This window comes from Strix aluco, chromosome Z (genome assembly GCF_031877795.1).
Source record: "Strix aluco isolate bStrAlu1 chromosome Z, bStrAlu1.hap1, whole genome shotgun sequence".
NCBI classification, from domain to species: Eukaryota; Metazoa; Chordata; class Aves; order Strigiformes; family Strigidae; genus Strix; species Strix aluco.
Window position 1 is genome coordinate 6,508,195 of NC_133971.1, and position 27,374 is coordinate 6,535,568.

The 27,374-nt window shown below is 38.9% G+C and overlaps 1 protein-coding gene across 4 annotated transcripts in view; it reads right to left on the minus strand.

The window, feature by feature from the left end:
• Nucleotides 1–27,374, minus strand: part of VCAN (versican) — a 116,646-nt gene that overhangs the window by 57,066 nt on the left and 32,206 nt on the right. For 3 of the 4 annotated variants that reach the window (XM_074812159.1, XM_074812158.1, XM_074812157.1), the window contains exons 6-7: nt 16,156–16,449; nt 822–4,058 (exon numbers count right to left, since the gene is read on the minus strand). In XM_074812159.1, the coding sequence (XP_074668260.1) occupies nt 822–4,058; nt 16,156–16,449 (3,531 nt within the window). The remainder of the gene's footprint in view (nt 1–821; nt 4,059–16,155; nt 16,450–27,374) is intronic. The other variant, XM_074812160.1, reaches the window with a different exon arrangement.

The following is a 27,374-nucleotide window of genomic DNA, read 5'->3' on the forward strand; positions in this document are numbered from 1 at the left end:
AAAAAATAAGGGTTCACCAAGACATCTTAAATAATAGGCAGTTGACAGGCTGCTTTAATGTAAAATTGCATAGCCTTCAGCTATTGCATTATGGAGACATATTCATCATAAAACTCAACAGTTCATTGTTACTTCAGGACTTTCTGTTCTGGATACCCATGGAATTGAAGCTACGTACACATGACAGTGCCATCAGCTAAAAAATGCAACAAAACTAAAAACTATGTCAATTTACATCACAGATTCTGTAAAACAGATTAAAAAAATATTATGATATGCTACGAAAACTTGCAAAAACCCTTCCCCCAAATCACAGGAAGTCCACTTGTGGACGCAGTAGAGTGCCTTACCCTTTTTTAGCTGACTACACTGTACATGACATTGTTAATTGCTGAAGACTAATGGAATGTTAAAATAATCTAGTGCTTCATTTAGGACTAGTAACGCATGGAATGGAAGCTGCGAAATTAAAATGCTTGTTTCACAGATAGCTGAAGTTAAATCAGTGACTTGACAACATTAAATAAGAAAACTGGACTATAGCCATTATGACTTTTAAGAGCAAATACAACAGTTTTATATTCATTCTTACATAGAAAATAATCTTACCCCAAACTATATATATAACACATTTCTGAGGTTTTTTTAATGGATAGAAAAATAGACCTACCAATATTCAGTAACTTGCTGTCTAGATAAAACTTGTACTTTGTATCCTTCAGTGATCCAAGAAACATCTCCAGTATATGCTAAAGTACACTAGTTTGTTATGATAAACTGTCCATTCTGATGGACTGCAAATCTAAAAGGCAAAATCTTACCTGTGTCATTGCCTGTGATTTGAATAACATACAATCTTATGTCATTTCCACTATCAGGGTGTGAAGTAGAAGGAGACACCTCTTGAGGTTGTAAAGCCTCTGTGGCCTCCTTCACTTTGGGTGGTGTAGTAGGTCGTGCAACTGCAGTAGCAGTTGATGCTGTGAAATATTCCTTATCGATTTCTGGTTCTAACATCTTTCCTGTCAGATCGTCATCAGCAGTGGCTTTACTGGGAGAAATAGATTCATCAATTATGATGATGTCATTGCTTGTTACCTCTTCTTCTTCCTCAGGAATGATGCGTGGTGACTTTTGAGTAACAAAAGGTTTGGATGCTGAAGTAGTCTGAATTTTGTCTACAGCACTAATGGAAGGTGTTGTTACACCACTGAGAATTGTTGCTTTATCTGTTGCATTAGCTGAAAATATAGCCGTTTTGATTTCTTCAGGTTCTTCTGATACTCCTGAACCTTCCAGAGTTTGGCCTGGAGAAGCTCCCAAAGTCAGACGAGTAATACTTTCCACAGTAGAACGACCTGTCGGCATTGTGAGGGGGGGCAATACAGATTCCCAGCTCACTACGTCACTGTCTTCTTCCCTGGTGGGGGTTCCTCTGCTATCATACGTTTTTGCTTGAGTACCTGCTGTTATAGGCATCACTTCAGTGACGTTCTCTTCTTCATCAGTAGCTGTTTCAGCTTTCGGAGTCACTGTGAGACGCAAGGTTCTGGTGCTAGTTTCATCACGTCCCAGAATTCTTCCATAATCTGTGAGCTCCACTGCAGGCACTGATACTTTGGTTGCTGGATATGTCTCATCATAAGCTGAACCTGTCTCATCCTGTTTTTCCTGAAAAGCCATTTGAGATGATTGAGATCCTGGCGCTGTCTTTTGTTCCTGTATTTGGACAGATGTCACAGATAAGGTAGACTCTGTGGCAATGTCCTTATCTCGATCTTTCAAGGAGAATTCCTCTGGGAACACCTCACTATCTTTTGCAGTTGTTTCTGTATGAAAGATACCATCTAAAGGAGTCTGATCAGTAACTGGCATATCTCTAGTGACCTCACTCTCTACAGTAACTGGAACTAGGGAAGCATCATGTTCTTTCTGTGGAACTGTAGTATCTACCTTTCTTACATCTGTAAATATAATAGATCCTTTTGTCCCTCCAAAACCAGCTGATGGAGTTCCTTTTCTGTCTTGAAGTGTTGCCACTGACTCCTCAGTTGATGTCTCAATGCTTGTCTGGCTTTCTTCTGTCACTGTGTGTTTTGAGACTTCCATCTCAGTAGGGATTGAGATTTCCATTTCAGTAGGGATTGAGACTTCCATTTCAGTAGATACTTCTTCAGCAGGCATTGCTACCGTTGCTACCAATGTCTCAGTAGCCTCTCTTTGTTCAACTTCTGGGGTAGGAATGGACGTTTTCAGAACATACCCTGATGTTTCATCTCCTTCATGTTCAGTTACCTCCATGACTGCGTGCATACCAGTTGGTAATACAGTAACACTTGAGGAGCTAAAAGACTTTATTGTTGCACTACTTTTATTCACTGATATTTTGGATACTGTGATCATTTCCAAATCCAAAGAGCTGCTTGTGTGGGAGACACCTGTTGTATCTTTATTCTGATCAAAATCAGCTGATACAGCTTCTTCATCACTTTTCGTTTCTGCTGGCTCCATGCTTGTCTCAGTTTCATCTGTAACTGCTGAAATCGGAGCTCCTGGATGCTTTGTATATTCTGTAATTTGCCCTGGAGATGATGTAGGCTCCATTCCAGAGATACCATCTTCTGTATCTAACTCATGTATTCTCTTAGTATGAGATGATTCTTCTGTCATATACCCCTGATCTTTATCTGTTGGCAGCCACATGCCAGAAGCTGGAGGAGAATGTGTGAACTTCTCACTTGCAGAACGTCCCTCAGATTCTGCTGTAACATAAGTAGGAATGACAGTTGTAGCATGAGAGATCTTAACATCCATTGTTCTTGTTTCTGGCTCCTTTGCTTTTTCCTGCTCCTCTAAAATGGCTGATCCTTCTGTTTGCTGAGATGAGTGGCTAGCAGATGTGGTGTGTTCTCCAAAGTTTTGCAGGGAAACAGTACTTCCTGAGAGAACGATGGCCTCAGATCCTGTTTGGTTAACAGCTGATACAGAAAAGGATACAGGTATTCCAGACGACATGGTAGGCTGCACATCTCTCAGGTCCTCTCTGCTTCCTTCAGCTGACGCTTCATTATCAAACACCGCCGCAGAACTAAATTTAATGAATGGACTTGACTCATCTGCTGTAGAATATTGTCCAGTGGTTACCGCATGCTCCTCTACAGGTGACTCTGATGCAGCAGGCACATCTGACTCTGGGACGCTACCAGTAGCCACGCCAGAAATTCTATCAGGCATAACGGTGTACATGCTCTCTCTGCCCTCCCCCTCTGTAGTGAGATCATACTGATCAGTGAACAAAGATTTAGGGATTACAACAGTTGTAAGTTTCTTGTCAGATTTTGCCTCCATTGACTTTTTTGTGGGTTCTTTTGTTGAGTGGGCACCAAGGTACATATTCTCTTTTGTTAGTGAAACTGAAGTCCCTGTCCTGGGAAACTCTCTCCGAGAAGGTGGTAACAAGCTATCTGTAGCTGTCATCATAGGACCCACTTCTATTTGTTCAGTCTGATTATCAGCATCATGTTTGTGTGTATCTCCTGTTTCAGTATCTTCCCACAAACCAGTGGAACTCTTAGCTACAGCTGTGCTATCCTGAAAAATTATAGAGGTCAAGAAAGCGTCCTCAATGCTTTCAGACCTACCTTGTTCCTCGGGTAATTCTGCTTCAGAGTAAGTGTGCTCCAGTTCCAAAGCTGCAGATGTGCTCTCTGTTAACCTAGGTGAAACATCATATTCAGTCCTTCCCAGTGTTTCGTAAGTGCTTATTTCGCCATCTGTGACAGTCTGAGGTAGAAGGGTGGTTAACTTAATGTTCTCCATAAGCACCTCCATTTCCCTTTTTTCCTCAGCCACATCAGTAGTCATTTTTGTATCTTCTGCAGTCTCTAGGGTGGTTTCCTCCAAAGCAGGGGCCTCTGTTTTGGTGACAGCCACTTCAGTAATCGAAGTCTCAAAAACAGGAGGTTTAAGAGTAACTTTAGCAGATGACGATTTCACACTGTCAGTTTTCAGAGATGTAATCAGCTTAACAGTTGTGGGCTCTGTTATGACTTTTTTACCTTAAAAAAAGAAAAAAATAAATTAAGGAATCTTTTAGTCAGAACACAAACAAATGTTTCTTTAATTCAACTTGAAAGTTCCCAACAAAAAATAAATGTTACACTGAGAAAAAAGTATAAAGGTCAAAGGCTTTAGATAGTTGATTAGCATAAAATAGAGCTTTGAATGCCATAAAATAATACATTATAAATCTGCACAACATCTAACTTTAAGTCAGATGTAATGAGAAGTGTAGCAGTATTCTTCATATTCATTGTTTATATAATTACCGCTAGAAGTCCTCGTATCACACAAGTGCCCTTCAGACAGCTAAGTACCGATCAGGGAATATAGAAGTTTATTTCATGAAGTCATGAATGAGTGGTACTGCAAACCTGTGGGTTTTCTTCAAAGCTTAATGTAGCATAGAACACAAATGTATAAAGGGAGTGAAATACCACTTTAGTTTATTTTCAGCATATAATTATAAATTGCAGAAAGGAAACTTCACTAGAGGAGAGGATGCTTGAGCAACAGGAACAAACACGCCATTGGAAAGTACTGTTTTACAATGCCTCAAGAGCTGCTGCCCTGCATTTAAATTACACCAAGAGAAATATATTATGGCGAAAGGTGAGAACAGTAAACCATAATATCATAAACTTAATACTATAATGATGTTGATCTTTGGAAAACACTTCAAAGATATATCTGAAACTCCTTCACACACAGAAGTCCTTCTGTGGGAGTGTGGAACATGAAAAGGCACAGTGTTGAACCCTCTGAATGATGGGAAGAGTAAGGAGGTAGCTATCCTAGATTCACAAGAGACACAAAGAAAGGTCTTTCCAGTGACCCAAACTGTGATGTTTTAAAGATTTTTGCTGACTTATGCCTTGTCCACTCCTTCTGCCCTAGATTTCCATCCTATCTGAGGAGGAAATGTGTGCCAACAACCATGACACTGCAAAGTCTGGTATCTGATTTTAAACTCCTGAAGAAGGTGAGTTTGTGCTCAGGAAACAGGATTGACTCAGGAAACACCCAGGGTACAGACATCTTCATTTCTGTCGGTTCTTCCAAGTCAGTAATCTTCAGAACGGCAATGGGAGCAGACAGGTGGAAGATATGAATGTCTTAAATCAGCGCTGTTCATTCTTAAGTGACTGAGAGTCAAAAGTCTTATATGGACACAAGTAAAGAACAAAATAAGGTCCTTTAAATTACACTAAGCATATGAAGAATGCATTAAACTGGGTGTGTATATGAGGACTAACTGCTCACCAGACACAACTAAACATATAGCTACTTGCAAAAGAAAATATTGCTCAATTTCTAACAGAGCAAAGAAGTCTATTTCCCTAACATTCAGAAATCAAACCAGTTACGGTATTTTAGAATAAAATATTGAAGCCAAAGGCTCATAATTGTAGATGTGAGTTAATAAAAGATATCAGGAAACTTTACTCAATATAAGGCATGAATACCAGTTATCATGGGAAAAAGTGAGTTCTGAGATTGAGTTTTTACTGCCTGGCATATTGAGATGAAGGTGGTGCAGCCTCTAACTGACTCAAGACTTGCAGAAGTTGATAGTATGAGCAAAGAAGAGTAAGAAAATAAGTGAAATATTTCGAAAGGCTCAACTTATTTGTGCAGTGACAGTTTATACTCAAGTATACGCAGTATGTGTGCACAAATCAGTTTTTTTCACACACCCATGCCTAATTAGGTACCCCTTTGATATTTGTAGATATGAATTCTGCATGGGTAAGTTAGGGTCACACAAATATTTGTTTAGTTTCACACACCAAGCTTTGAAAATGTCACCTTTCCAAGAGATCTATTTTATTAACCCTGAACTAGACAGGTTTGCCAGATGATGGCTGCTTAGGATTTCTAAAAGAACAGGTAGATTTACAGAGTAGGGAAATGAAGAAAAAGAGCTGATATTTCAGCTTTCTTGAATGAGAAGTGAAAGTGAAAAGGAAATTGTGAGGGTAAGAAAATATGACGTCGCTATGTTTAGAAGTGGTGGTGTTCTTTGCCAGCAGAAAAGGAGTGGATTCTTTTCCCTACCATATGTTAAATGTTTTTGTGGTTTTACGAAGGAGACTTAGAGCTACTTATATACTCTTTTTTTGTAGGTTAAAACATTGAGTTGAGCAAGAAGGAAAAAAGTTCTTGAAATCCCACTAAGCAAAGCAGAGCCTTAAGACAAGTGATTTTTGTGTTTTCGGTTTCTACGACCTAAAGTGGATTTTAGTGTTCTTTTCAATGACTATGAAAATGTAATATTCAATGTGATATGGTGTTCACACAATCAAGAATCAACAAATTCTTACAATTCTTTTCCCTCTCTACCTGCATGAGGATGATTTACACCACAGTTTTACTTCTCAACTAGGGAGTGAAGAATGCATACAAGTAGGTTAGCACTGTCACCCTGAGTGGTAGTTGGTAATTCTTAAATTTCTAAATTTGCCTTACCAGCTCTTTTTTATGGCAAAATGGAAAAGAGAGACAATAGTCTCATATTTTCCATTCTAACCATAGGATGAGTTTCCTTAATGCAGATTGAATTTGGTTTGCATCCAAGATCAACTACTCATTTAGACCCCAGTTACTGTATTTTAAGTGACTATTAAGATCACTGAAAGGCTATGAAAAAGTAATGCTCTCTAACAAAGCTAGACAAACTGAGGACATGAGAATAGAGTTTAAAATCTGTGGGGAAAAAAGGTAACTTTATTTCATCACTGCTGGGAAATTGTGTACACACTCACAAACATTTATGTACCCTACCAATTTCCAAGAAATGTTTGGAAGTCCCAAAAGTTCACATATTTATGCCAGAAATGCAGTTATTTGTTGTTCATGAGTCATTATCTGCTAATTACTTGATAATGTAGGTACACAATTATGAAGTAAACCTGAAAAAACACCAAGCGTATTTGATTCACTTACATTAGCAGGTGAATGAACGAATATTAAATTCATATACTGCTGTAAGAAAAGCACATATTTTTAGAGTTTATCAATAAAGAGACCCATTTTCTCCTGTGGAAACTGACACAGGGTTACCAGTGTGCAAAGAGCAGTTCTGGTTAAAATCAACTACAGTACCTCTAAAACTAATTTGTCATAAATACGATATATAAGATTTTTCATACAGATCATTCAGGTTTGCAAACTTATTTGAGTGGACCAAAATAAAAGGTGCTTCTTCAAGGAGAAATGTATCATTTTTTTTTTCTGCAGGAAAAGAAAAAAACAAAGAGAAATTTGCTTTTTTTAATAGACTGAACATCAGTTTGAACTGTCATCCACTCCACCCAGATGTTTTGCATTACTGTACTCCTTGCATCATGTGTGCAATATGCTATCTCTTTTGTCCTTCTTCTGATTCAAGACATGAGGCAGATTTTCCTAATCAAATTCACGAACATATTAGCAGCAAGAAAGCAAATTATCTCACCAACAGCTGCTCATATCAAAGGCTATCTTGTCATACTTAACCGATTCCTTTTATAGGAACAACCTGCATGAAGTTGATTTTGGATGGAGTATATGACTTTGCAGAGATACTATATTTCTTCACTCTCTGTTTATTTATTTTATGCTTTCGCTGTACAGCATTTTCTTCCTTTTATCTCCCACTATTGTTTAAATAAGGATTCAAAATAATGGAGCAATATTAAAACTTAATATTTTTTCAAGGATATCCCACTACACAACTTTAGGCATGGTTTAACTTTGTGATTACCAAATAAGTATTTTAATATGACTGTGCTGTTTAATAATAATTTCAGGATATCTGGATGTACTTTCTGGAGGAGAAAATGCTTATTTGAAAGATATTATATATCTTTTATATAATATGATATGAATATCATTTTCAGCATAACCAGTTCCACAAAACTTTTAGCCATGTGTCTAACTTAAATCACTTCAGCAGTTTCTCTGCACTCAGAAATACTGTTTGTGTATTTATATTTAGGTATATACTTAAGAACCTGGAAGAACATAGACTCTACAGATAGAAAAAGAAACTGTTCTGAGACATTGCCAAAAACCAAATCAATAAAAAAACCCTGTTTTAAGTCAGAATAAAACCTGGAAATAATGAATACTTTCTGTGAATAACAGCCAAAAAAAATTATTGCAAAATATCAGTAACATTGAGACAGTCAAAATTAACGGTTTGACATCTTCCAGCCCATTTAGAGCATGATGACTATGCAGAGAGGTTGCTTTGTTTAATTTTTACATATTTTTGTGTGTTGATTTGTTTGCTGCTTTGTTAAGTTTGTTCTGTGTCTCTGTCTCTTCACAGCTACCAACCCTGGCAGAAAGGACAGTCTTGAACGCTCCCCTGACTCCAAGAGTTATGCCAGCTGGAGTTTAAATTACTGGCAGAACCTTCCAAACTGGACAAGAGTAGAAGTAAGAACAGATCAAAAAAATAAAAATTGGTGCTCTGAGTTACAGACTGAGCCAGAAACCTCTCATTATTACACTGAATCAGTACTTGCTCATTCACTCATTTTAGGAAGCCGAAGGGTGGACAGGGGATGTGAAGTTTTGTTCATTACTAATGAGATTTGTGGTGGCATAAGGAGGATTCAAAATCTGATACTTCAGTTATAAGAGCTTCTCTATAACTCCAGGTGTATACTCCCACTTACTTACCCTGTGTTTTGACATCAAAACACAAGCCAAATGTAATGAGAAAAATAATATTAAAATCCATTCCCAACTACAAAATATGTGCAATATCAGAGAAAATGAATGGGATTCTTAAAAAAAAAAGAGCTATTTAAAAGCTATTATTAGTCTATATTATTTGTAAGGGAAAACTTAAAAATATAACGGAAGGTCATGCATCTTCTTCACACCATTGCCCAAGGTTCTTTCTTCCAGCTAACAAAACAGCAGAGGCAGCAGCTATATTAGCTCTGTGAACACAAACACTCTTAAGTAAAACCACTTGTTATTTCATAACTTCTGAAGTCAGATGGTTAAAGGGGAAAGGATATGTTATCTCCTGGTCTCCCCACATGCAAGTGTAGAACAAATTATAGCCTGTCAATCTATCCACAAAAGAACAATAACAAAGAGCATTTATCTTTCCACATTATTTATAATAAAACTGCCAAAGAGGACAAAAAATCAACAAGTCTCTTTAGTCAGCTCTTCCTAATGAAATCTGTATCCCAGCACCAAATAAAAGCAACATCTTTTCTTCTTGACCGCAAAAACCAATTGAAGAACAAAGAGAGACAATATTGTCACTCAGGTCAGGAATTGACAGCAAAATTCTTGCTGTTTTGCTCTCCCCACATAATGTGAAAGGACACAAATTACCTGTATGTCCCATGAGTTGTACCCAGTTCCCACAGCAGTGAGCAAAGGTCATAAAGAGCAAAACCAATTTATTTTTCATCTACCTGAACATCTAAAGGGATGGATCTTTTACTTCTTCATCTTGTTGTTCCTAATCCCGTCCTTGTTACCTGACCCATTTAGTGATCTGAGCGAATGAAAGGAAAATGCCTCCAATGTGTCTTCTTTCTCTTTCCCTCTGTTCACAATGGTTGCATTTAGGGACTATTCTTAAGGAACCCACTTTTGAATCACTCAGATAAATGCAAGTTCACTTGCTCTGGCAAAAGAAGCATCTCCTCCTGAAGCTCCACCTCCTGAGCTCCAAACAGTTGCTCCACATACATCAGTTAGATTGATAAATCAGGTTCTCTCTGTTCATATTTAACACAGCATTTAAAAGGTCGTGCTGCACCCAACCACCACCTCCTCCTCCTTCTGAGGGTGAGGTACTAGTGAGGTCTACAGCACAGGATTGTCTGAAGTGGATTGAGACCTTCTTGTCATTTTCAGCACGGTCTGACTGACATCTCAAAATTCCTTCTCCTGAAATGCAATTGAAGCAGAGCGGGGTAAGAAACATGCTGCAAGCTGTTAGTGTGCACAGCCTCGGTGATGTTTGCCTGTTGCTATAAACCCAGCAAAGAGCCTCAGGGATTTATTCTTCCTATGCCTGGTCCAAGATATTACTGGAGATCTCTGCAGCTATGTAGGTCTTGCTAAACTGCATATCTGAGAGAAGCACAGAGATCTACCTTCTTAGCAAAATAATAAAAACTAGAGAACAGTTATCTGATGGTAGCTGCCTCGGTAAGGCAGCATAAGCCCTTTGCATAGCTTCACCTTCACAGAGGGGAGCCAGTGACCTTGTGTACACTGTGGTCCATGCCATGACCTTGAGATGCTTGCTTGCTCAAAGGCATTCCACCCACTGGACTGGTGGAGGACACTGGCTTTATTACCTTCAGCACTCTATTGTGTTTCATCTAAGATAAACTTTTTTTTGTTCTTTTTCTTCAGATGGACAATTTTGTTCCCTGGGTCACCACGCCCTATGTCTTCAGTATTCTGTAGTCATTTCCAAACTGATCAAAAATCCACAGATCTCCCGCAATACAGTCCTGACATCAGGCTGGAAATAATTCCCTCATACAGCAAATAGCTGGGACATGTAGATACTGATGGTTGCTGTGGAGAAGGACAGAACTGCCTAGTTATTCAAAGTTTTCCAAACTAAGTCACATTCAGGAAAAGGGAAGACAGCATTTCTTCTGCCAGCTTTTGAGCTATGCCTAAAAATCTTATCCTGCTTGCTGCTGGACAAGTGGAAAAAAGTTGATGTTTTCTGAGCCTTAGCCTGCAATCATGGTGTCTCATGCTGTAGAACCTCCCACAGAAGGGGCTTTTTTCTCTTTCCCTGCTCTGAAGTCCTCCACGGAATAACACTGTTTGCAAGTCTCCTTGCATTAGCAGACACCCCTGTCCTAGCGAAACACTCGTACTTGAACTGACAGGATTTGGTTGGAGAGGTTTTGGAGTGGGCAGGGGAGAGGTTTGCAGAGTGACAATTATTCTCCACTTTCATCTTACAAAGGTCTGTCCTGCTACATACTATGAAGGTTGCTGTTTCCTAATTTTCTTCTATAAAAGTGCACTCTGATTTTGAGCTTTAGAGGGATGAAGCATGAAAGACAGAGGCTGTCTGTCACAAGCAGCAGTTGACTTGGATACACTCTTGATGCGTCTGTATTGAAACAATCAAAACGATGTGGACTCCATTCATGAAGAACACATATGGCAACGGTGTCTCAGAACTGGAATTTTCCAATCTCCAACTAAAATGAAATCATAACGCCAAACCAAAGCGGCATAACCAAAGAGAAACAACAAAGATGCATGAAACAAAGTCAAAATGAAAGAACAAATCTGAAACAAAATGGTCAAATCCAGAGCAAAACTGTCAACACGTGTTTTGAGTCAAGCTAAAAATGTTTTCCGGAAAGATTTGCCAAAATCAATACAGGTCTATGAAAGAATTCAGCTTTAATCAGTGTTTCTCAGCAAAACACAGATTTATGTTTCAAAGATTCAACCATCTCTGTATATGAAGTTCATCAAGTTCAGGCTTTTTGAAGGTATGTAAGATGAAAACTGTATACATTTTGAATAGTGCATTTCTGTATTGCAATTTATTCTACAGATGCTGTAGTATAAAATATCCCATCCAAAGTCAGTTGAAGTCTGTGGCAAGATTCCCACAAACTTCAGTGAATTAGATCTGGTGACACTGGGGGCTGAAGGATGGAATTAAATAAATACCCTATAGCTCTATGCAAGAACTAACTATTAGGTACCCATTAAAAAATTTCTTTTTTTTCTGATTCAACGTTCTACTCTCTTACAAATAAACATAAATATTCAGCAACTGTTGTTCTATCTTTTTTAAAAAAAATGTAAATATGTTAATATGTTATAAGTCCTATATGTTAACACCTGAAAAACTTTTCCTCTGATGACGGCCCCCAAGGAGATTCAAGTACTTAATCATGTGTCTAACCTGAAACTTTTTCAAGCCCCATCAGATACATGATTAAGTACCTCTCAGAAAAAAAGAACTAAAAAGTCTGGTGAAAGTCTTGGAGGGATAAGATGAAACACGCGGATAATGTTTCAGAAACTCAGAGCCATGTGGTTTCTGTAGAGTGAAAAACACTTGTGATCAAAGTAAAGAAGGTTTTTTATTTTTTTAACAAGATTTTTAGATTTTAAATCATGTATTATTAGTCTGGGCCACTTTTATTTTCATAAAGTCAAGACACTTTGTACAATATAATATTGTAACCAGAACACTGTTGAAGTTAAAATCCTGAACTTAACTGTGCTGTTAAATGTTGTCCAGGTTGACTGTTTTATTGAAAATAGTCCATACCATTTTTAAGGTGAATTTACTGCTTGGGTTACTGTTTTTTCATGTATTTTAATAAATATGATTCCTTTTTCAAAGTAAGTAAAATGTTCAAAATATGGATGGAGGTTTCTTTTAAATGAAATTTAAAATTTATATTTTGAGATGTTCCACCAAAGAGACTTTTAATTACAAGATAACAGTGAAGACTCTAAGCAGGGCTGAAGAGAGAGATATCCCCTTTCTTAAATACATGATTTGTCTTTGTAATGACTAAAACAGATGCCTGCTTTGCCACAAATCTATTGCTCCAGAGTATGTGTAAATTCAAGCATTGGACTTATCCTGTCTGTGGCTGGGACGCATTTGTTTTGATGGAGTATATTATTATTCAGCATGAGCAAAAGTGGCAGATGCAGGTCCTTCGTCATTGCCATTTCACTTCAGATTAAATGTGCACCATGTGGCCATTACCCTCAGAGCTGAGTCAATGGCAACTTCACTAGCTTTCACACAGGAGGCAGAGGAAACTTTAGAGGGATGCTGTATAAAAACTGAGATCACCACATGAACATCTGTGCTGCAGACCTTCAGCCCTGGTGCTACCTGGATAACTGGCTTGATCCTGCCCTGTTCACAGAGGGACTCTGCATTTTTCCTTTTAGCTGACCAAGATCTCATAAATGTGTGTAATGACATCCCTTTTTTCTTCTTTTTCAGCAAGAGAAATTTTTGCTGGTGTGACTGGGTATTCAGGCGAGGGGGGAAAACAAAACAATGTAATGTGAGACACATAATGAGCACAGTTAGGAGCTGTAACACTGGACTGGAGTTACATGGAAAGAGTCAAGGTCTTGGGGAGAACAGTTTTGCTGTCTGGCATGGTGGGAATAGTTGCATAAAAGTTTCATATCAAGCTAAAATCAGTCTGAGCTTGCAGATAGTAGACTTTATGTGATGGACTACTGCACTGGAACCTTGAAATAGAGATAATGGAAGTTTCTTCCAAAACTTCCCAAGCAAAAAATTATTTGAAACAAGGACTTAAATTCAAGCCTCCTGTTACACTGTAGAGCCATTTTTTCCTTTCTCTCCCTTTTTTTGCCCCAAAAAAGGGACTGTCTCCAAGTCTCCAACAAGAGAGCATGACTCACTCTACAGCCACTGCTTCAGGCAGCTGATTGAGATGTGAAAGACCAAGATGCTAGGCAGCAAGTCTCATTACTCACCATTTGCATAAATCTTTTAGCAAAAGCAATGAAGTGTTACAGCTGGTTCCTGTGAGATCCCTAGCACCTTCTGAGAGAGAGCGAGCTTTCAGTAACTTCTGAAATATGTGGCAGACAGGCACCCTGAAGGAGGGTACTCAGTTCAGCATTACACTCTTGCATTTCCCTACACAAAACCAGATGTATCTGGCAAAACCTGAGTCATCTAGCTAGCAGCGTTTAATTAATTCTGATGTAATGTTGATTGCAATTAAAATTGCTAGAGAGCAGCCCACTGTCTACCAAATTGTGTTGGTTCTGTTTAGTCTTTTTTTTCTTGTAAAAGAGCTGATAGTCACAGACTGTCTGCCTCCTGGGTTGCTAACTGATGAAATATTTATTCTCTGTCTATCAAGGGCAAGAGTTTGCAGAAAAAGCAGTTATATAAAAGGGAACAACCCAATACTTATCATGGATGTTTTTAGAAGAAATGGTATGTCACTAGAATTTGTTAACTAAAACTTCCAGAAAGAACATTGAAAAGGCATTGAAAAGGGGTGAAATTCACACAAACAAACAGAAAGTTGGTATTTGTCCTAACTAAAGACTAGATTACAGGCAGAATGTCTAGTCCCTGCTTTGGTCTTTTAGAAGAGCTGATGAATTTCATCCCCATTAAAGTCAATTTTACCTGTCACACTTAAAACAGATCATAAACAGTTTGGGGGAGGAAACTGAAGGAGTGATAGCACAGAACTCTGCTCTGTGGATTAGAGTACTCCTGAATTTAACTAGTCCTTATTCCAGTGTGCAGTTCCCTTGAAGCCCATTAGGACTACTTCAACATGCAAGGTTTTGGAACATCTTACCAACAAGCAGTAAAGGAAAAAACCAAAAATCCTATTTTAAAATATTGCAGAGAAGAGTGTCTGAGAACAGCCAGACTGTAATGTTACACTAGATGTTGGGATTTGTTCTCAAACAGTGAGGCTTGCTCATAAATGACCCTTCAATGACTGAGTTGGAAAGATCTGCAGCTGCAGTTGGTTCATCATCCACAAAAATGGGGACAGTACAGGATGCACATTTCAAGCAGTTCTGACTTACAGTCAGAGGACTGAGTCCAAAAGACCTAGATATTCATAATCAAAGACCAAGTTCTGAACTTTTAACTGAACACAAGTAGCCTTTACACGTTAACATCAATTGTATTATTTGCAACCACAGGAACTTCCTTGAACAGAGAGGCCTGCAGGAAAACTTCTGAGCAGTCCAACCTCCCTAATGCTGAGGAGACTGCAAGTCTTTGGGAGGCACTGGGAAGAAGCACTCTGATCTCGTAGATGTGATGCCCTTTCCAACAGTATCCGTGTCTTCTCGCACAAAGAACACTCCTGTCATGGAGGGGATCTTAAAGGATAGAAGTAAGGTGATAGGATCCTCTCTTAACAGACACAGATAACTGGTCTGTGATATTTGAAAGGGCTACACAGAAACTTAAATGTTGCACATCACAAGATGCATGAATGAGTTTCTGGAGGTATAGGGAAAGAGTAAGTAATCATCATTATTGACAGAGAGAAATGTAGGAAGGATGTTCTAGAGGAGATGAGGCAGGTGAGACCAGGACCTCCATGGTGGTGGTCTATGAAGCACTGTCAGTTCCAGGAAGGCCTGGGACACAGGCAGGGATCTGGAACTTATGCACAGGTGAGATGATAGAGGGAAGAGAAACTCTGGTACACTAGAAGCTGTTGAACCTTTTGGGACAAAAAGAACCTATGCAAGGATAGGCTGCACCATAATAATAGCAGAGCCAGGCTGCTGGGCACTGAAGATGGAATAGGTTACAGAGGAATTTTTAACCCGAAAGCCAAAGAAAAGCTGACAAGTGTAGAGGAGATCTGGTTTAGATCGATGCAGTCTACCAGGTGAAAGAGGCAAATGCTTGATGCACCTCTGAAAATAGCAGGAGGGAAAAAAGCAGCAGTAAGAAAGGCAATTTAGACCATCCACAGTACCAGCTGACTGGTACAGAAAACACTGAGCAAGTGAGAGGAAAACTTACAACTGCTTTAGAAGCCAAAAAAATATGATGGGACAAAACTCCTGGGATCCAGATATAGCCCCCAAATCACCGGTATCTTAAAGACCTGAAAATGGCCAGGCTTGTATGCAGTCTGTAAACAGCCTCTCTTATTGCCATCATTGGAGACAGAATATCAAGTTACATGACAGTCATTCCCCTGGTCAAGTAGGACATTTCTTCTCTTCTTATGTTCATTGACATAACGCAAACATAGCAGTATGTGCTCAGGCACCAGAATATGTAGCATCCGCACACTCAGGGTGACTGTGGGTACAGTGTGTGACTCTGTAAAAGCACTGCTTAGGCTGAAATCTTACCTGAAAGCTTTGCCTATCTTTACCTGCCAATGTTACTTCAAGACAATTTTTTTTAGTTAGGCTTTTCTCTCTTTTTGTAAACCAATAGTGATAAAACAATTTTTGAAAACTCATGCATGGCACAAGAACTGAAACAAAACACATACTAAAGAAAACACTTTTCAGGGTTAGCATGGTGAGCGTACTGAAAATTATAAGTAAAAAAAAGCTTACGTTCATAGCAGTAGGCATCAAACTTGCTATCTGGGTAAGGAAAGCCTGTTTGGTTCTCATAGCGATACAGGGTTCTCACCCCAAGTAAACCTCCACCACACTGGGGCCTTGCCACTGAGGCTGGGTAACGAACGCTGCCGTCTGCCAGCCAGCCATAGTCACACTGGTCAAAGCCATTCCTCCAGGCGACGTACATGTTCCCAACAGAAGCAAGAACGCCATCTCTTTTCTGACACAGCTCTTTAGCTTCCTCAAAGGTGAGCTTCTCAGGGACTGAGACATGAACCACTTCATCTAGAGGAAGAAAACAAAGATAACAAAGACTGAGTCACCATCAAGTCAGCTTAGTTCTTCCAGTCAGTGTCCTGTAAGGTTGGGGGATTTTTCCAAAATTTGTTTGAATAGCTTTTTGCTTAAAAAAAATCAGATAGTTGGAAAATCAAACATCCCAGATTTGAATATGAAAATGAACCTGCCACAAATCATGAGCACTTATATGCAAACTTTATGCCACGAGGTACACTGTGGTTGGAGATTGACTCCCTCCCTCAGTCTCCAGGCAGAGGTAACAGCAGCCTTGAAGCTCTTCTGTGGCCTCTGTTGGCGTAGACATTGCAACTCAACTGTGCTAGTTAAGTCCAGTCCAACAGAACTTATTTTCTCAGTAAAACAAATCTTTTAAATCTGCAAGCCTCTTACCTGACCTTTTTAGTCATGACTAGAATCTCACTTGACACACACAAAAAAGAAAATGCTCTTCACTGGCTGCTTTACAGCAACTTCTAATGTCATATTTCCATCAGTCTTCATCTTGTCCCATAAGGAAACAAAGGTGAGGGAATGCACTAGACATGTTGCATGCACAAAGCTCTTTTTGTGTAAAAAAGCTGAATTAGTCAAGAATGTTGGTAGTATAGTTTAACTTCCACAGAACTTATAATTTTTAAATTATTTACAATTTGTAAATAATAGCCACCCAGTTGGAAACCGAAACAAAACAAACAGCACATCTCATATTTTACTTCCAAGCTAAATCACCGTCTCACAGTTGGCTTGATTCCCTCATTCACCCAAACACTATAAACAAAATCAAAGCTCTAATGTTCATATTCTGGGAATGAAACGGTAAACTGTCTCCTTTCTAATTCTCATATGCAACTGATGAGACCTAAAATCAACATGTTCAGCTGTAAAAAACAGTGCAGATTCAAAATATTTGTTACAAGACAGTAATTCTCTTCCTCAGCTACAGTAGATCAGAACACAACAGTCACTGTTGCAGGAAAGCACTGCTTACTCATATTGGACATGCAGTCTGTCTTACCTCTGCAGTTGTCTCAAGGCAATCTAGCTAAAGGCAGACGGAAACTACATCACCCCAAGCAGTTTCATTCACATCAATATTACGCTTTTTTCAGTCTTGAAAGGAATGCAAGTGTGAAAGGAGGCAATGTGCCAATTTTCTTTTTCCTCCTAGGTAGAAGCTCTGATCTGTTATTATAGCTGTACTATCAATTCAACAGTGTAAGTTTCTTTATAGATGTTGTAGGGAGTTTCTAACTTAGAGGTAAAGGAACAGAGCATGTCTATTGGGGAGGGACAGATAAGGAAAGCAAAGAATCATTCATCCTCAGAAGTACACGAATGCCTCATTAATATAATGGATATTCATGGATAATGAATTTTTTATTAAACACTTCTGCAGAAGACAGTTTTTTCTGCATCAAGGGACAGATCTGGCATCATGGCCAATACAAAATGATAGATGCAGTTATCTCACCATACTGTCCCAACAGCAGTATCATACAACAATGGGGCAAAGAAAGGTCTCTCCAGAGCAGCCCCCTCTCTTCTGAGGACTAATCACTTGTCATCTCACACAGCAGGTATGAAGTATATGAAAACTAGTGGTTAAAATTATTGCAATTAAATAGCAAATATCAGTCTGGTTAGACAAGAAAATGGGACAAGTAAGAAAAACAATGCATTTTAATGGTTTCTAGAAACAAATATGATGGATCAAAAACCAAATAATGTCAAACAGTCCCACAACATTCCTCTGGGAGAAACTTATTGAATACATACAAAATGGGTAAACATTGCAAGATTAATAGCAAAGCAATTTTTCCATCAACTGCTCTGGAACACTGTTTCCAAATGGAGCTTATGCAAAACATCATTAAAGTTAGGGGTATTTATTCCTCCGAGCTGTCATCTGCACTCTGTTAAAGGAAAGAAACTCACTGGATGGTTATGTCTTTGCTATAAGACTTCAAAATGCAATGTTCAATCAGTGCTTGCATAAGAAAGGTCACTTTGCAGAGAATTTACTTATCCAAGTTGCACAAGAGCATTTCTATATGGAAATCTGCCTTGGAGTATACCCATGTATGAAATACTGATAATACTGCACATTTAAAAGATGTGTGGCATGTCTTTCTTTGTATTGAATCTATTGTACTGACCCCACATCTATTTATTTGGTTCATGTCTTAAAGTCAGCTGCTGTCACACAGATACTATCTTTGTCAAAGGGTATCTTACCAGAAAAACTACATGATAAGAAAACCCATGCTCTTAAGGAAAAATGCATCCTAACTAGAACAGTCCAATAAGTGAAGACTAAAGTCACATTCTTTGCTACCTATTTGGTATATTAAAGAATTTGAGATGAAAAATTCATGAAGAAGGGAAAAAAGGTGCCAGAGCACCCAGCAAAATGGCCTTATTGTCATTCCATCATATACCAAGTAAATACTAATTTATTTCAGGAATGCTAGTCATAAGATAAAGGATACAAAAATGTTAAAACATGGTAGCTTGCAATTGTTCTAGTTAAAGAATGTTTTTCTATGATTTCAGGATATTTATTTTTAAAAATTCAGTAAAGTGCAAAAGTCAGATTCCAAATAGAAGCCATTTACTCTAGGAGATATGACTCTGCAATTTGTCTGTTCTGTTTGAAAATTAATAAGAATTCTGTATGATTGAGCATGCACTTAAAGTGCATAATTGTTGGAATGAAATGTGGAAAACAAAGAAAGATTGTAATAAAGGCCTTGCTTGGTGTCTAAATCTATAAACACTTAAAAGTTGTCCTGCAATCTTCAAAAACCACCTTACAAAAAAAAAAAAAAAAAGAGAAATATTTATATTCTGTGTTAAGTGCTTGGGAAGAAAACAGTGCTCAAAACACTCTTCAGCTGAACAGCATTGGTTTGATTTGCAGCAGCTCTAAATTATATGATAAGAAAGTTTGCACAATCTTTCCTGTACTTCTCACCTGGAGCAGACTGTGGGCATGTACGCTTCAAGCACAGCAGACTTTGCACTTCAGGGATACAGTGACCCATACAGCACAGAGACAACTAATCAGGACCTACTGTTTATGCGCAGTAAGTGCAATCACTTGGAAGGTACAGGGAAGACATTTTGCCATCCATGTCACTTCTCTGACATGATTAGGGCTGAGGCACTTGCTCGTTACCGGTCTCTTTGGTCAGAAAGAGATGGCTACCAAATTACTGATGTTTTGGGTACATGTTCTGAAAGCACTGTTTAATAATCCCCCACTTCTTTATCCTCACAGCAATGTGGAGATTCAGTTTGTCTTACATGGAAAGGGCGCTGGTCCCCTACTTTATTGTCAATATGGCTTTTTCTCTCACAGTTAAAACCTGGGTTGGAAACCATGTTGTTCCTCAGTCAGCCTACACAAAAGCTGGTCAATAGAGCAGGAAACACAGAAAGCAGAATGTGAAGAAAGGTGCTGATGGCTGAAGGAAGAACAGCAAGAAGCTCTAGTAATTCCTCTGGCACTGCCAAGCATTTGGGGAAAAATAGAGCTCAGGTTCTGCTGCACTCTTTCGTGGACTCAACCTCAAAACTGACAGCAGCTTTCCAGGCCATGGAAAAAGGGTTTGTGCTCCAATCCTGACTTTCAGCATGTCAGTCAATGTAGCTGAAATATCCTGACTCCTTCAAAGCGCCCAAGAGAAAAGAATTTGACCATTGCACTGAAACTTCCTCTTAAAAGCAAAAAAATTAATAGTGAAGCTAATAAAACGTATTTAATCCTTGCAGTCTCTACAATTAACTGATGTTTTTGGAAGCACAACGGATTCCATGTTTAGCAGAAGGATTCATCCTGTCACGCTCTTACAGCGTCTTTATTATGATGTCTGAAAGCACCTCAATTTCCCACTGGAAACAAGGAAATTAAGAGAGAAAACTTATCTGGTCAATAAACAAATGACATAGCTACCACCACCAAAGCAGGGCATATTCAGTCTTGTGTGTGTTAGAAGCCACGTGCAATGTTTTTATAGCTGGAGTACACTCCAAATAACTTAGCAATATTATGCAGGCAAACCCCAGGGCCTAGACCAGCAGATGAAGAGAAACTAGTTCTGCAGTACCAGGGGGTGAAATGGAGACCGTGACAATGTTTAGACTGCAGACAATAATGCAATGTATATTATTGCTGGCTCCTGTTTAAAACCAAGCTTCAGGGTGATCGTCCAGCCTCAACAGTCAGAGCACTTGAAGAATCCCCAGGATTTTAGTGTTATATGTGCTTGTCTTGTTTGGTTAAAACATACACCTGATGAAAGTCCTGCTTTTTCCCTCTTGTTCAACTATATCAAGCCAGATGAAGAAACCAGATTTTTGTCTTGAAGACAAAAGCTGATTCACTACAACGCCCAAGGAAAAAGCTTAAGATCTACAGACTTATCAGTTGGTTTTATAGCAAGCTTTATTCCTTTGAAGGTTAATTCACTTATTCTCTCCCATCAGGAGATGTCTCACTGAGCTGGGCATGTTTGTAGATGTGAATTTCATGAATCACACATCTTAAAAGAGCACAGAAATAAGGGCAGGCTAGAACCATAGCCGGGGGTCAATACATAACATGTATTGACTAGGGTAGAAGTAATGAATCTAGATGTAAGCCCTCCAGCACAGACCTCACCAGTAATTTCTTTTTCCATAGATGAAGCCACAGTTAAGGGATTGGTGGGCTGTTACTTCCTAGAGGAGATCTTTGAGCCTGACTATGTGGCACTCTCCTCCCAGAGCAGAGCATCATCTCCTCAGCTTCACATACCATCACCCACTGTGCCAGGCACAACAAAATGAGTTACAAGTCACTTGTACCTGGCAGATGAAGGCATCACATGCAAGACCATGTCAAACGTTTTACAGATGTCTGAAGGATTCTCCCAAACTGCAGAGAAGCTTAAGAGGTAACCTGTGAGTCTCCTACTGAATGCTTTGACACATCTGGTAACATACCAACTGCAGGGGATGATGGCTGGTCAACCACCTATGAAATGTCCTTGCTATAATCCAATCCATGTGAGGAAAGGACAAATACTAAGGAGAGACTTATATTTATTTGGTTGTAATATTTTTAGCCTTTTCCCCCATATTGCTCCCCCAGAGCAACAGGAGCCTTCATTATTACTGTCCCATGTGGAATTTGGTGCTCACAAGCTTTACCTTGTGGTTGGGCGCTCAGATTTTATGACCTCCGCTACCTTCAGTGTCAACGAAAGAAAGACATAAGAATATCAAAAGGTATATTAAATACACAAAAAGCTAATTATTCCCACAGATGGAAATGCTTAAATCTAACAATTTCAAATAAAAACAACACAAAAAAGGGCTGGTACCTTTCCATCTTAGCTTCTTGGTAGTATTCTTGTTTGAGGAGAAGAAACATTATCCCCCACTAAGAATTTGGCAACTCTCTTTTTTCTGACCATAATGAGTCTGTGGTGAACTCCAGACCTGTTCATTAGCTGTTTCTGAGAGATGGCAGAACCCACCAAGCTCATCAAGCAAAGATGACCTCATGGGGATCTTAGAGCTCCCGGGTTCTGTGATTACAGTGGCAGATCAGGGAGTCCTGGGTCAGGTGTGAAAGATGGCTGAAAGTGGCAAAATATCATCTTTTCTGATGTTATACGGAACATTCTAAGGACATTTCTCCACCTGCAGCTGTACCCTGATGTTACAGCTCCTCATAAACATTTGGTCACAGCCACATGGTTCACACTTCAAAGCTCAAGCAGTCATGAGACACTGCCGTCATGACTTTCTCTCAGAAACACAGAATCTGCCCAAACCTTCATTTCTAGAACACACACAAGTGTGCAAAGAAGCAGGAACAGCGTGGCCACTTTGGGGACTAAAGCATTTACTCTTGAAGTTTGAGGACCACATGTCCCCAGAATTTCCAATTTCCCCCTACTCTCTTTCTCTCTTTGACCAAAAGGCCCCCACAAAAAGGCAGCAGCAGCCACCAACAGGACTACTAGACTGCTTGTACACCAAGGAGGGAAGAGATACTGCCCACATCTACCCCTCCTCTCCACACACGCCTGAAGGTAATGGAGACCACTACCCTTGTCTTGAACACTCAGGAAAAAACATAGATATCTTTGGGCCAAGACAGACCTGAAAAGTTTCACATGTCTTCACTACAGGCAGGGGCCTTGGAGTCTACAAATAGCCTGTTTATTAACCCAATTCATGCTCCAGCCTTCCACCTCTTTCCCAAACTGTACAGACAAAATGCCTTGTCTCAGCTGCAGTTCTCTTTCTCCATCCTGCCGCTGCTAAGGACTGGTTCTCTGACACACCAGACTAATAAAGAGGTATCCTTAACAAAGTCACAAATTACTGCAAAACATTCTTTAGGACTGGAAAACCACAAAGACCTAAGCTGCTATGTTCAGCTTTAAAGCAAAAGGCTAGACAAGCTGAAGAAGACTTTTTCTCTTACACGTTAGAACAAGTTAGTTGATTCCTTTTGATACACATCAGTAATGATTTAATTAAACTCTCCTGAACGTCTTGGGTCTATTCTATGCAAAACCATAGGCTGAACAGGAATCCACTGCATTTGACAAGACTGGGAGAGTACACTTTTCCTACAGGCTTGCCCTCAAGCATGAAGAGTAGCATGGAAACTGCTATACCCTTAGAGAGCTCTGCTGTAGCTGCAAAGTGTCACTGGCATTTACTTATACAGAGGGAAAAAATGATCTTTGGATTCTATATGATTTTTTTTTTTGGTGCCTTACTTTGACAAGAATCATTTAGACGTCGGGATTTTTGATCTCCCCAAAGATGAGCTTTATCACATTATGAGCTTGAATACAATGTCATGCATAGAAACCACCATGGTGTTATTCCATTTTGTTTTACTCTTTTTGGGCTCTGTACCTTTCTTGAGAATTCTTGGATCCATGACCCTGCATTAGGTCACACGATACAAAGCTGGAGATGTGTCCAGTATAAGCCAATGTAAAGGCCATGACTCTACTACAGGCCCTGAACTAAGAAAAGACTCTTTACTCATGTCCTGGTTTAAAAATCTAATCTAATTGTTGCTCCAGAATCAGAATGGACTCTGGAGAAGATCTTTAGCTGCCCAAAACACAGAAGAAACTTCTCATCTGAAGCCTTATTTAGACTATGACTTCTTTAAATATTATTCTCACAGAAATTTCCATGACAATAGGAAAAGTGCATAAGACTAGGTGGAAAGTATTTCAAGGACATCTGGTTTTGTTTTTTCTTTTTCTTCCTTGCACTCACTGTTGGGGGGGTAATGGTGCATGGAAGGGACACTGTATAATCTGCCCAACAGCCACCCCAAAATAACTTTCTTAACATGAGTCCCCATCTGCATATTACATACGCTTGTTAGACATATATGGCTTCTAACTGGTTTTGGCCAGAAGACAATGCTGCATGGAGTAGTTTAATTTGTGCTTTGGCTCCACACCACACACTCAGAGCCCCTCACTTCATCAGTGGGCTTTGGCGAGCAGCTCTTACTTTGTCTCCATTTCTGACACCAGAGCACTGTCAAATCAATCACATACACTTATCTGAAGAGAGAATGGAAACCTCTCCTTCCTCATCACCCATTTCCATTCAAAGAATTATTACATAGAAGATGCTGGTGCAGCCACTGCTTCAGCTGGAGGTGTTAAGAGAACCTCAGAGTTATATCCAAACCTTTTCTGCTCAATCATTTTAGATTAAACTCTTTATTAGTAAAAATCTCCCACACTTAAAGGTATCCTAAATGTTTTTGTTAATGCTTGTTACACTGAAATATGTGGTGAAATATGAGGAATGTAATTCAGTTTGTAATAAGAGACCATGCCCAGTACCTATTCAATGATATTTTTACTCCAGATTCTTATTTTTATCACTAGGAGCTCAGAAATTTTAAATCCTTTCCATAATTATTCTTCTGTGTGTTTTAGAAAAACTCAGAATATTTAACTTATAATTGTGCAGTCTTTAATCTCTCTGCCTTTCCTCAGAACAAGGAAACAGTAAGAGTTAGCCTAGACAACTGGTTTTAATTTAAGCTAATAGTTTGTGTTTCAAGGAGAAATCCAAGTCTCTGGCTAACTTTGTAATTTCATATGACCAGAAAGGAAGAATACTGAAATGGTGTTGCTCCCACAAATCCTCAGTGCAAGTACCCAAATTAGTACTGTAAATTCAATACACATTTATTTTAAAATATACTGCAAGAATTTCTACCACCATTTATGGCCTTCTGGGGTAACATGTTAATAGCGGCCAACAGACCAATAACTGTTCAATGACTTCCATGATGACATTCTCATTATGGCCCAGATTTTGATATCATTAATCAGGCAACATCTTATTCCATGAATAGTCATCGCACTGACACAGGCTCTCCAAATAAGGACCTCTTTAGTGCAAGTCTAATAGATTTGGCATTGAATCAGAATAGGCTATGCAGATATGAACTTTCAAATTAACATGGAAAAAATCATGTTTAAACAGAATTCTACAGTATACTAATACAGTTCTACACTATACCATGAATGTCTTTTGTTACTAAGGGCGTGTTGAGAGCACCCATTACAAGAGAAAGGTCATACCTTGCAGAATCAGCCTTTGGTGGTCAGGGCAATAAGAAATTTGGCATAACCTTAAATCTTGAACAGTAAGTCTTTTACCAATATATGAATGTGTTACAGTACAGCAAACAAAACACAGGATCTAGTTTACTGCAATGTTCACCTTCCAATAACTTCTGTTGATACATGGATGTGTGGTTCCGAAGTGTAATCTCATTGATGCTGTGTTACTTCAAACAAGCTCTGCATTTACTTAACCTTTGTTCTTACAGAAACTGCTTCTGTTTTATAGACAAAGCCATGTTGGCTCCTTAGCCCCATCTTAAAAAGGAAGTCTGGCTCAGAGGTTCAGGTTTCTGTAAAGGCACTGAAGAATAATTTATCCTGCACTATACCATGATGTGGTACTGTCTTTTCCTAACATGCATCTGTTTCTTTTCATCAAAATGGAATAAATTAACTCCTCTGCATGTCAGTATAACATGCCTATACCGTGCCCATACCCTATATCCATAAAACCATCACTCCTTCTTACTCCTAGAAGTTATTTTCAGATGCCAGTTCATTTGAAAACTTCTGAGAAAATAGGCGGAAAAACCACCTAGAGAAAAGGATAGGGGAAAGTATCTTAGCTTAATCTGGCATTAAAATCAATCAACATAATCAGAAAAAAAAATAATCCCTATGCAGTGGGTTGAGGCCATACAGCTAATTGCTAATTATCTCGTTCACAGCAGTCACTGCCTCACAGCACATACAGGACCTTCCTGCTACGTAAATAGCTTAAAGATGAGGTTTCCTACATGCTCAGTGTTGGCCTGACTCTGCTTTGTTGAAATCAATGGTAAAACTCTGAAGGGAATTCTCCTCTCTTCTCAAATTCAGCTTGCTACCAAAGTGCTTCTAGTAGCAATGCCATTGTCTATTAACACAAGAAAACATGAAGCTGTCATTTATCACAATGTTTTGTCTCACACCCTCTTCAGTGAAAAAAAGCGTACAATATGTACCAACCCAAGATGGAGTTATCTTTCCCTAACTTAGAAAAAAAGATTCTGGAACATTTCTATAAATGCATATTCTGAGAATCATTTAGATAAAGGTGAGGTCAAACACACTTTGCCTTTGAGAAGGATGATAATGAAACTCACAAGGCATCTTTAAGATAAAGGTTGAAACTGTGCATTTGCTTTAATCAGTATTCCACAGGAAAATGCTGTGTAAGGAAGAAGGTGAAATGTACATGCTTATTGTTACCTGCATTGATAGTCTAAATCTCCCCAATATTCTGTGCTAGTTTATATTTTTTAAATGCTGAAGATTTCAGAGCCAAGCAGATCACATTACCGCAGTCTAGCTGAAAGACCACAAAGACATGAATACCTTTAAACAGATCATCACCCACAGCAATAGGACAGAAATGTAGAGCTACCCAGAGAGGAAAGCCAGCTTATAAATCCTGGTAAATGAAATTTTGTAACAAAGAAGAGTCAATTAATGTTCATGAACAACTGAAAGTCTACGCATGTGCATCTTCACCAAAGACTGCACAGTCACTGAAACCTCTTTGAACCTCACGGCTTCCTTCCAGATTGTTCTAAGCACAGAACATTAGCTTCAGTGAGATAGGCTTCAGTTTTGACTTTTTTTAATTTTTATTTTTAAAAGCTCAGTGAGAATATGTGACCCTGAGAAAGTGCTGGCTCACATGCATTCAGGATAAGCTTCTCCATTACACTTCTCTGTTCTTAAGAGGGAAAGGAACAAGGCATTGCTCTTCATCCAGGAATGATAAGGATTAGTTAAAACTTATTTTTGTAACCTAAGACAGTCCCAAATTGAATTCAAAAGCCTTGATTCAGAGATGATTCAGAATTCAATCCCATCAAGGATTGATGGAGGATCAATACTATGAACTCTGAGTCTTCATATGTGCTGCTCATTGACAGATATAGATGGAACATAAATAAAATTAAGACAATGCTGAGCACTAACAAAATTCCATCACTTAATTTTCAGAGTTCCTAAGCGTCTATTTGTTTGAGTCTTTACAAGACTTGTATTGCTTGACTTTTATAATTCTCCAAGGTAAACGTAGTCTGTGGCAGATCCTCGGCTACTAAGAGAAAAACACTTACTGATTTCAGTAACTAAAGTTTCTATAAGTCATCAGGAGCAGAAAACTTTCCATGATCTAATTTATTTCTGCTCTAAGATAGAATACAAACAAACACAGAGCACCTTAATTTTGTTATTGCTTGTTACAAATATATGTACACAAACAAAGGCAGGCTTGCT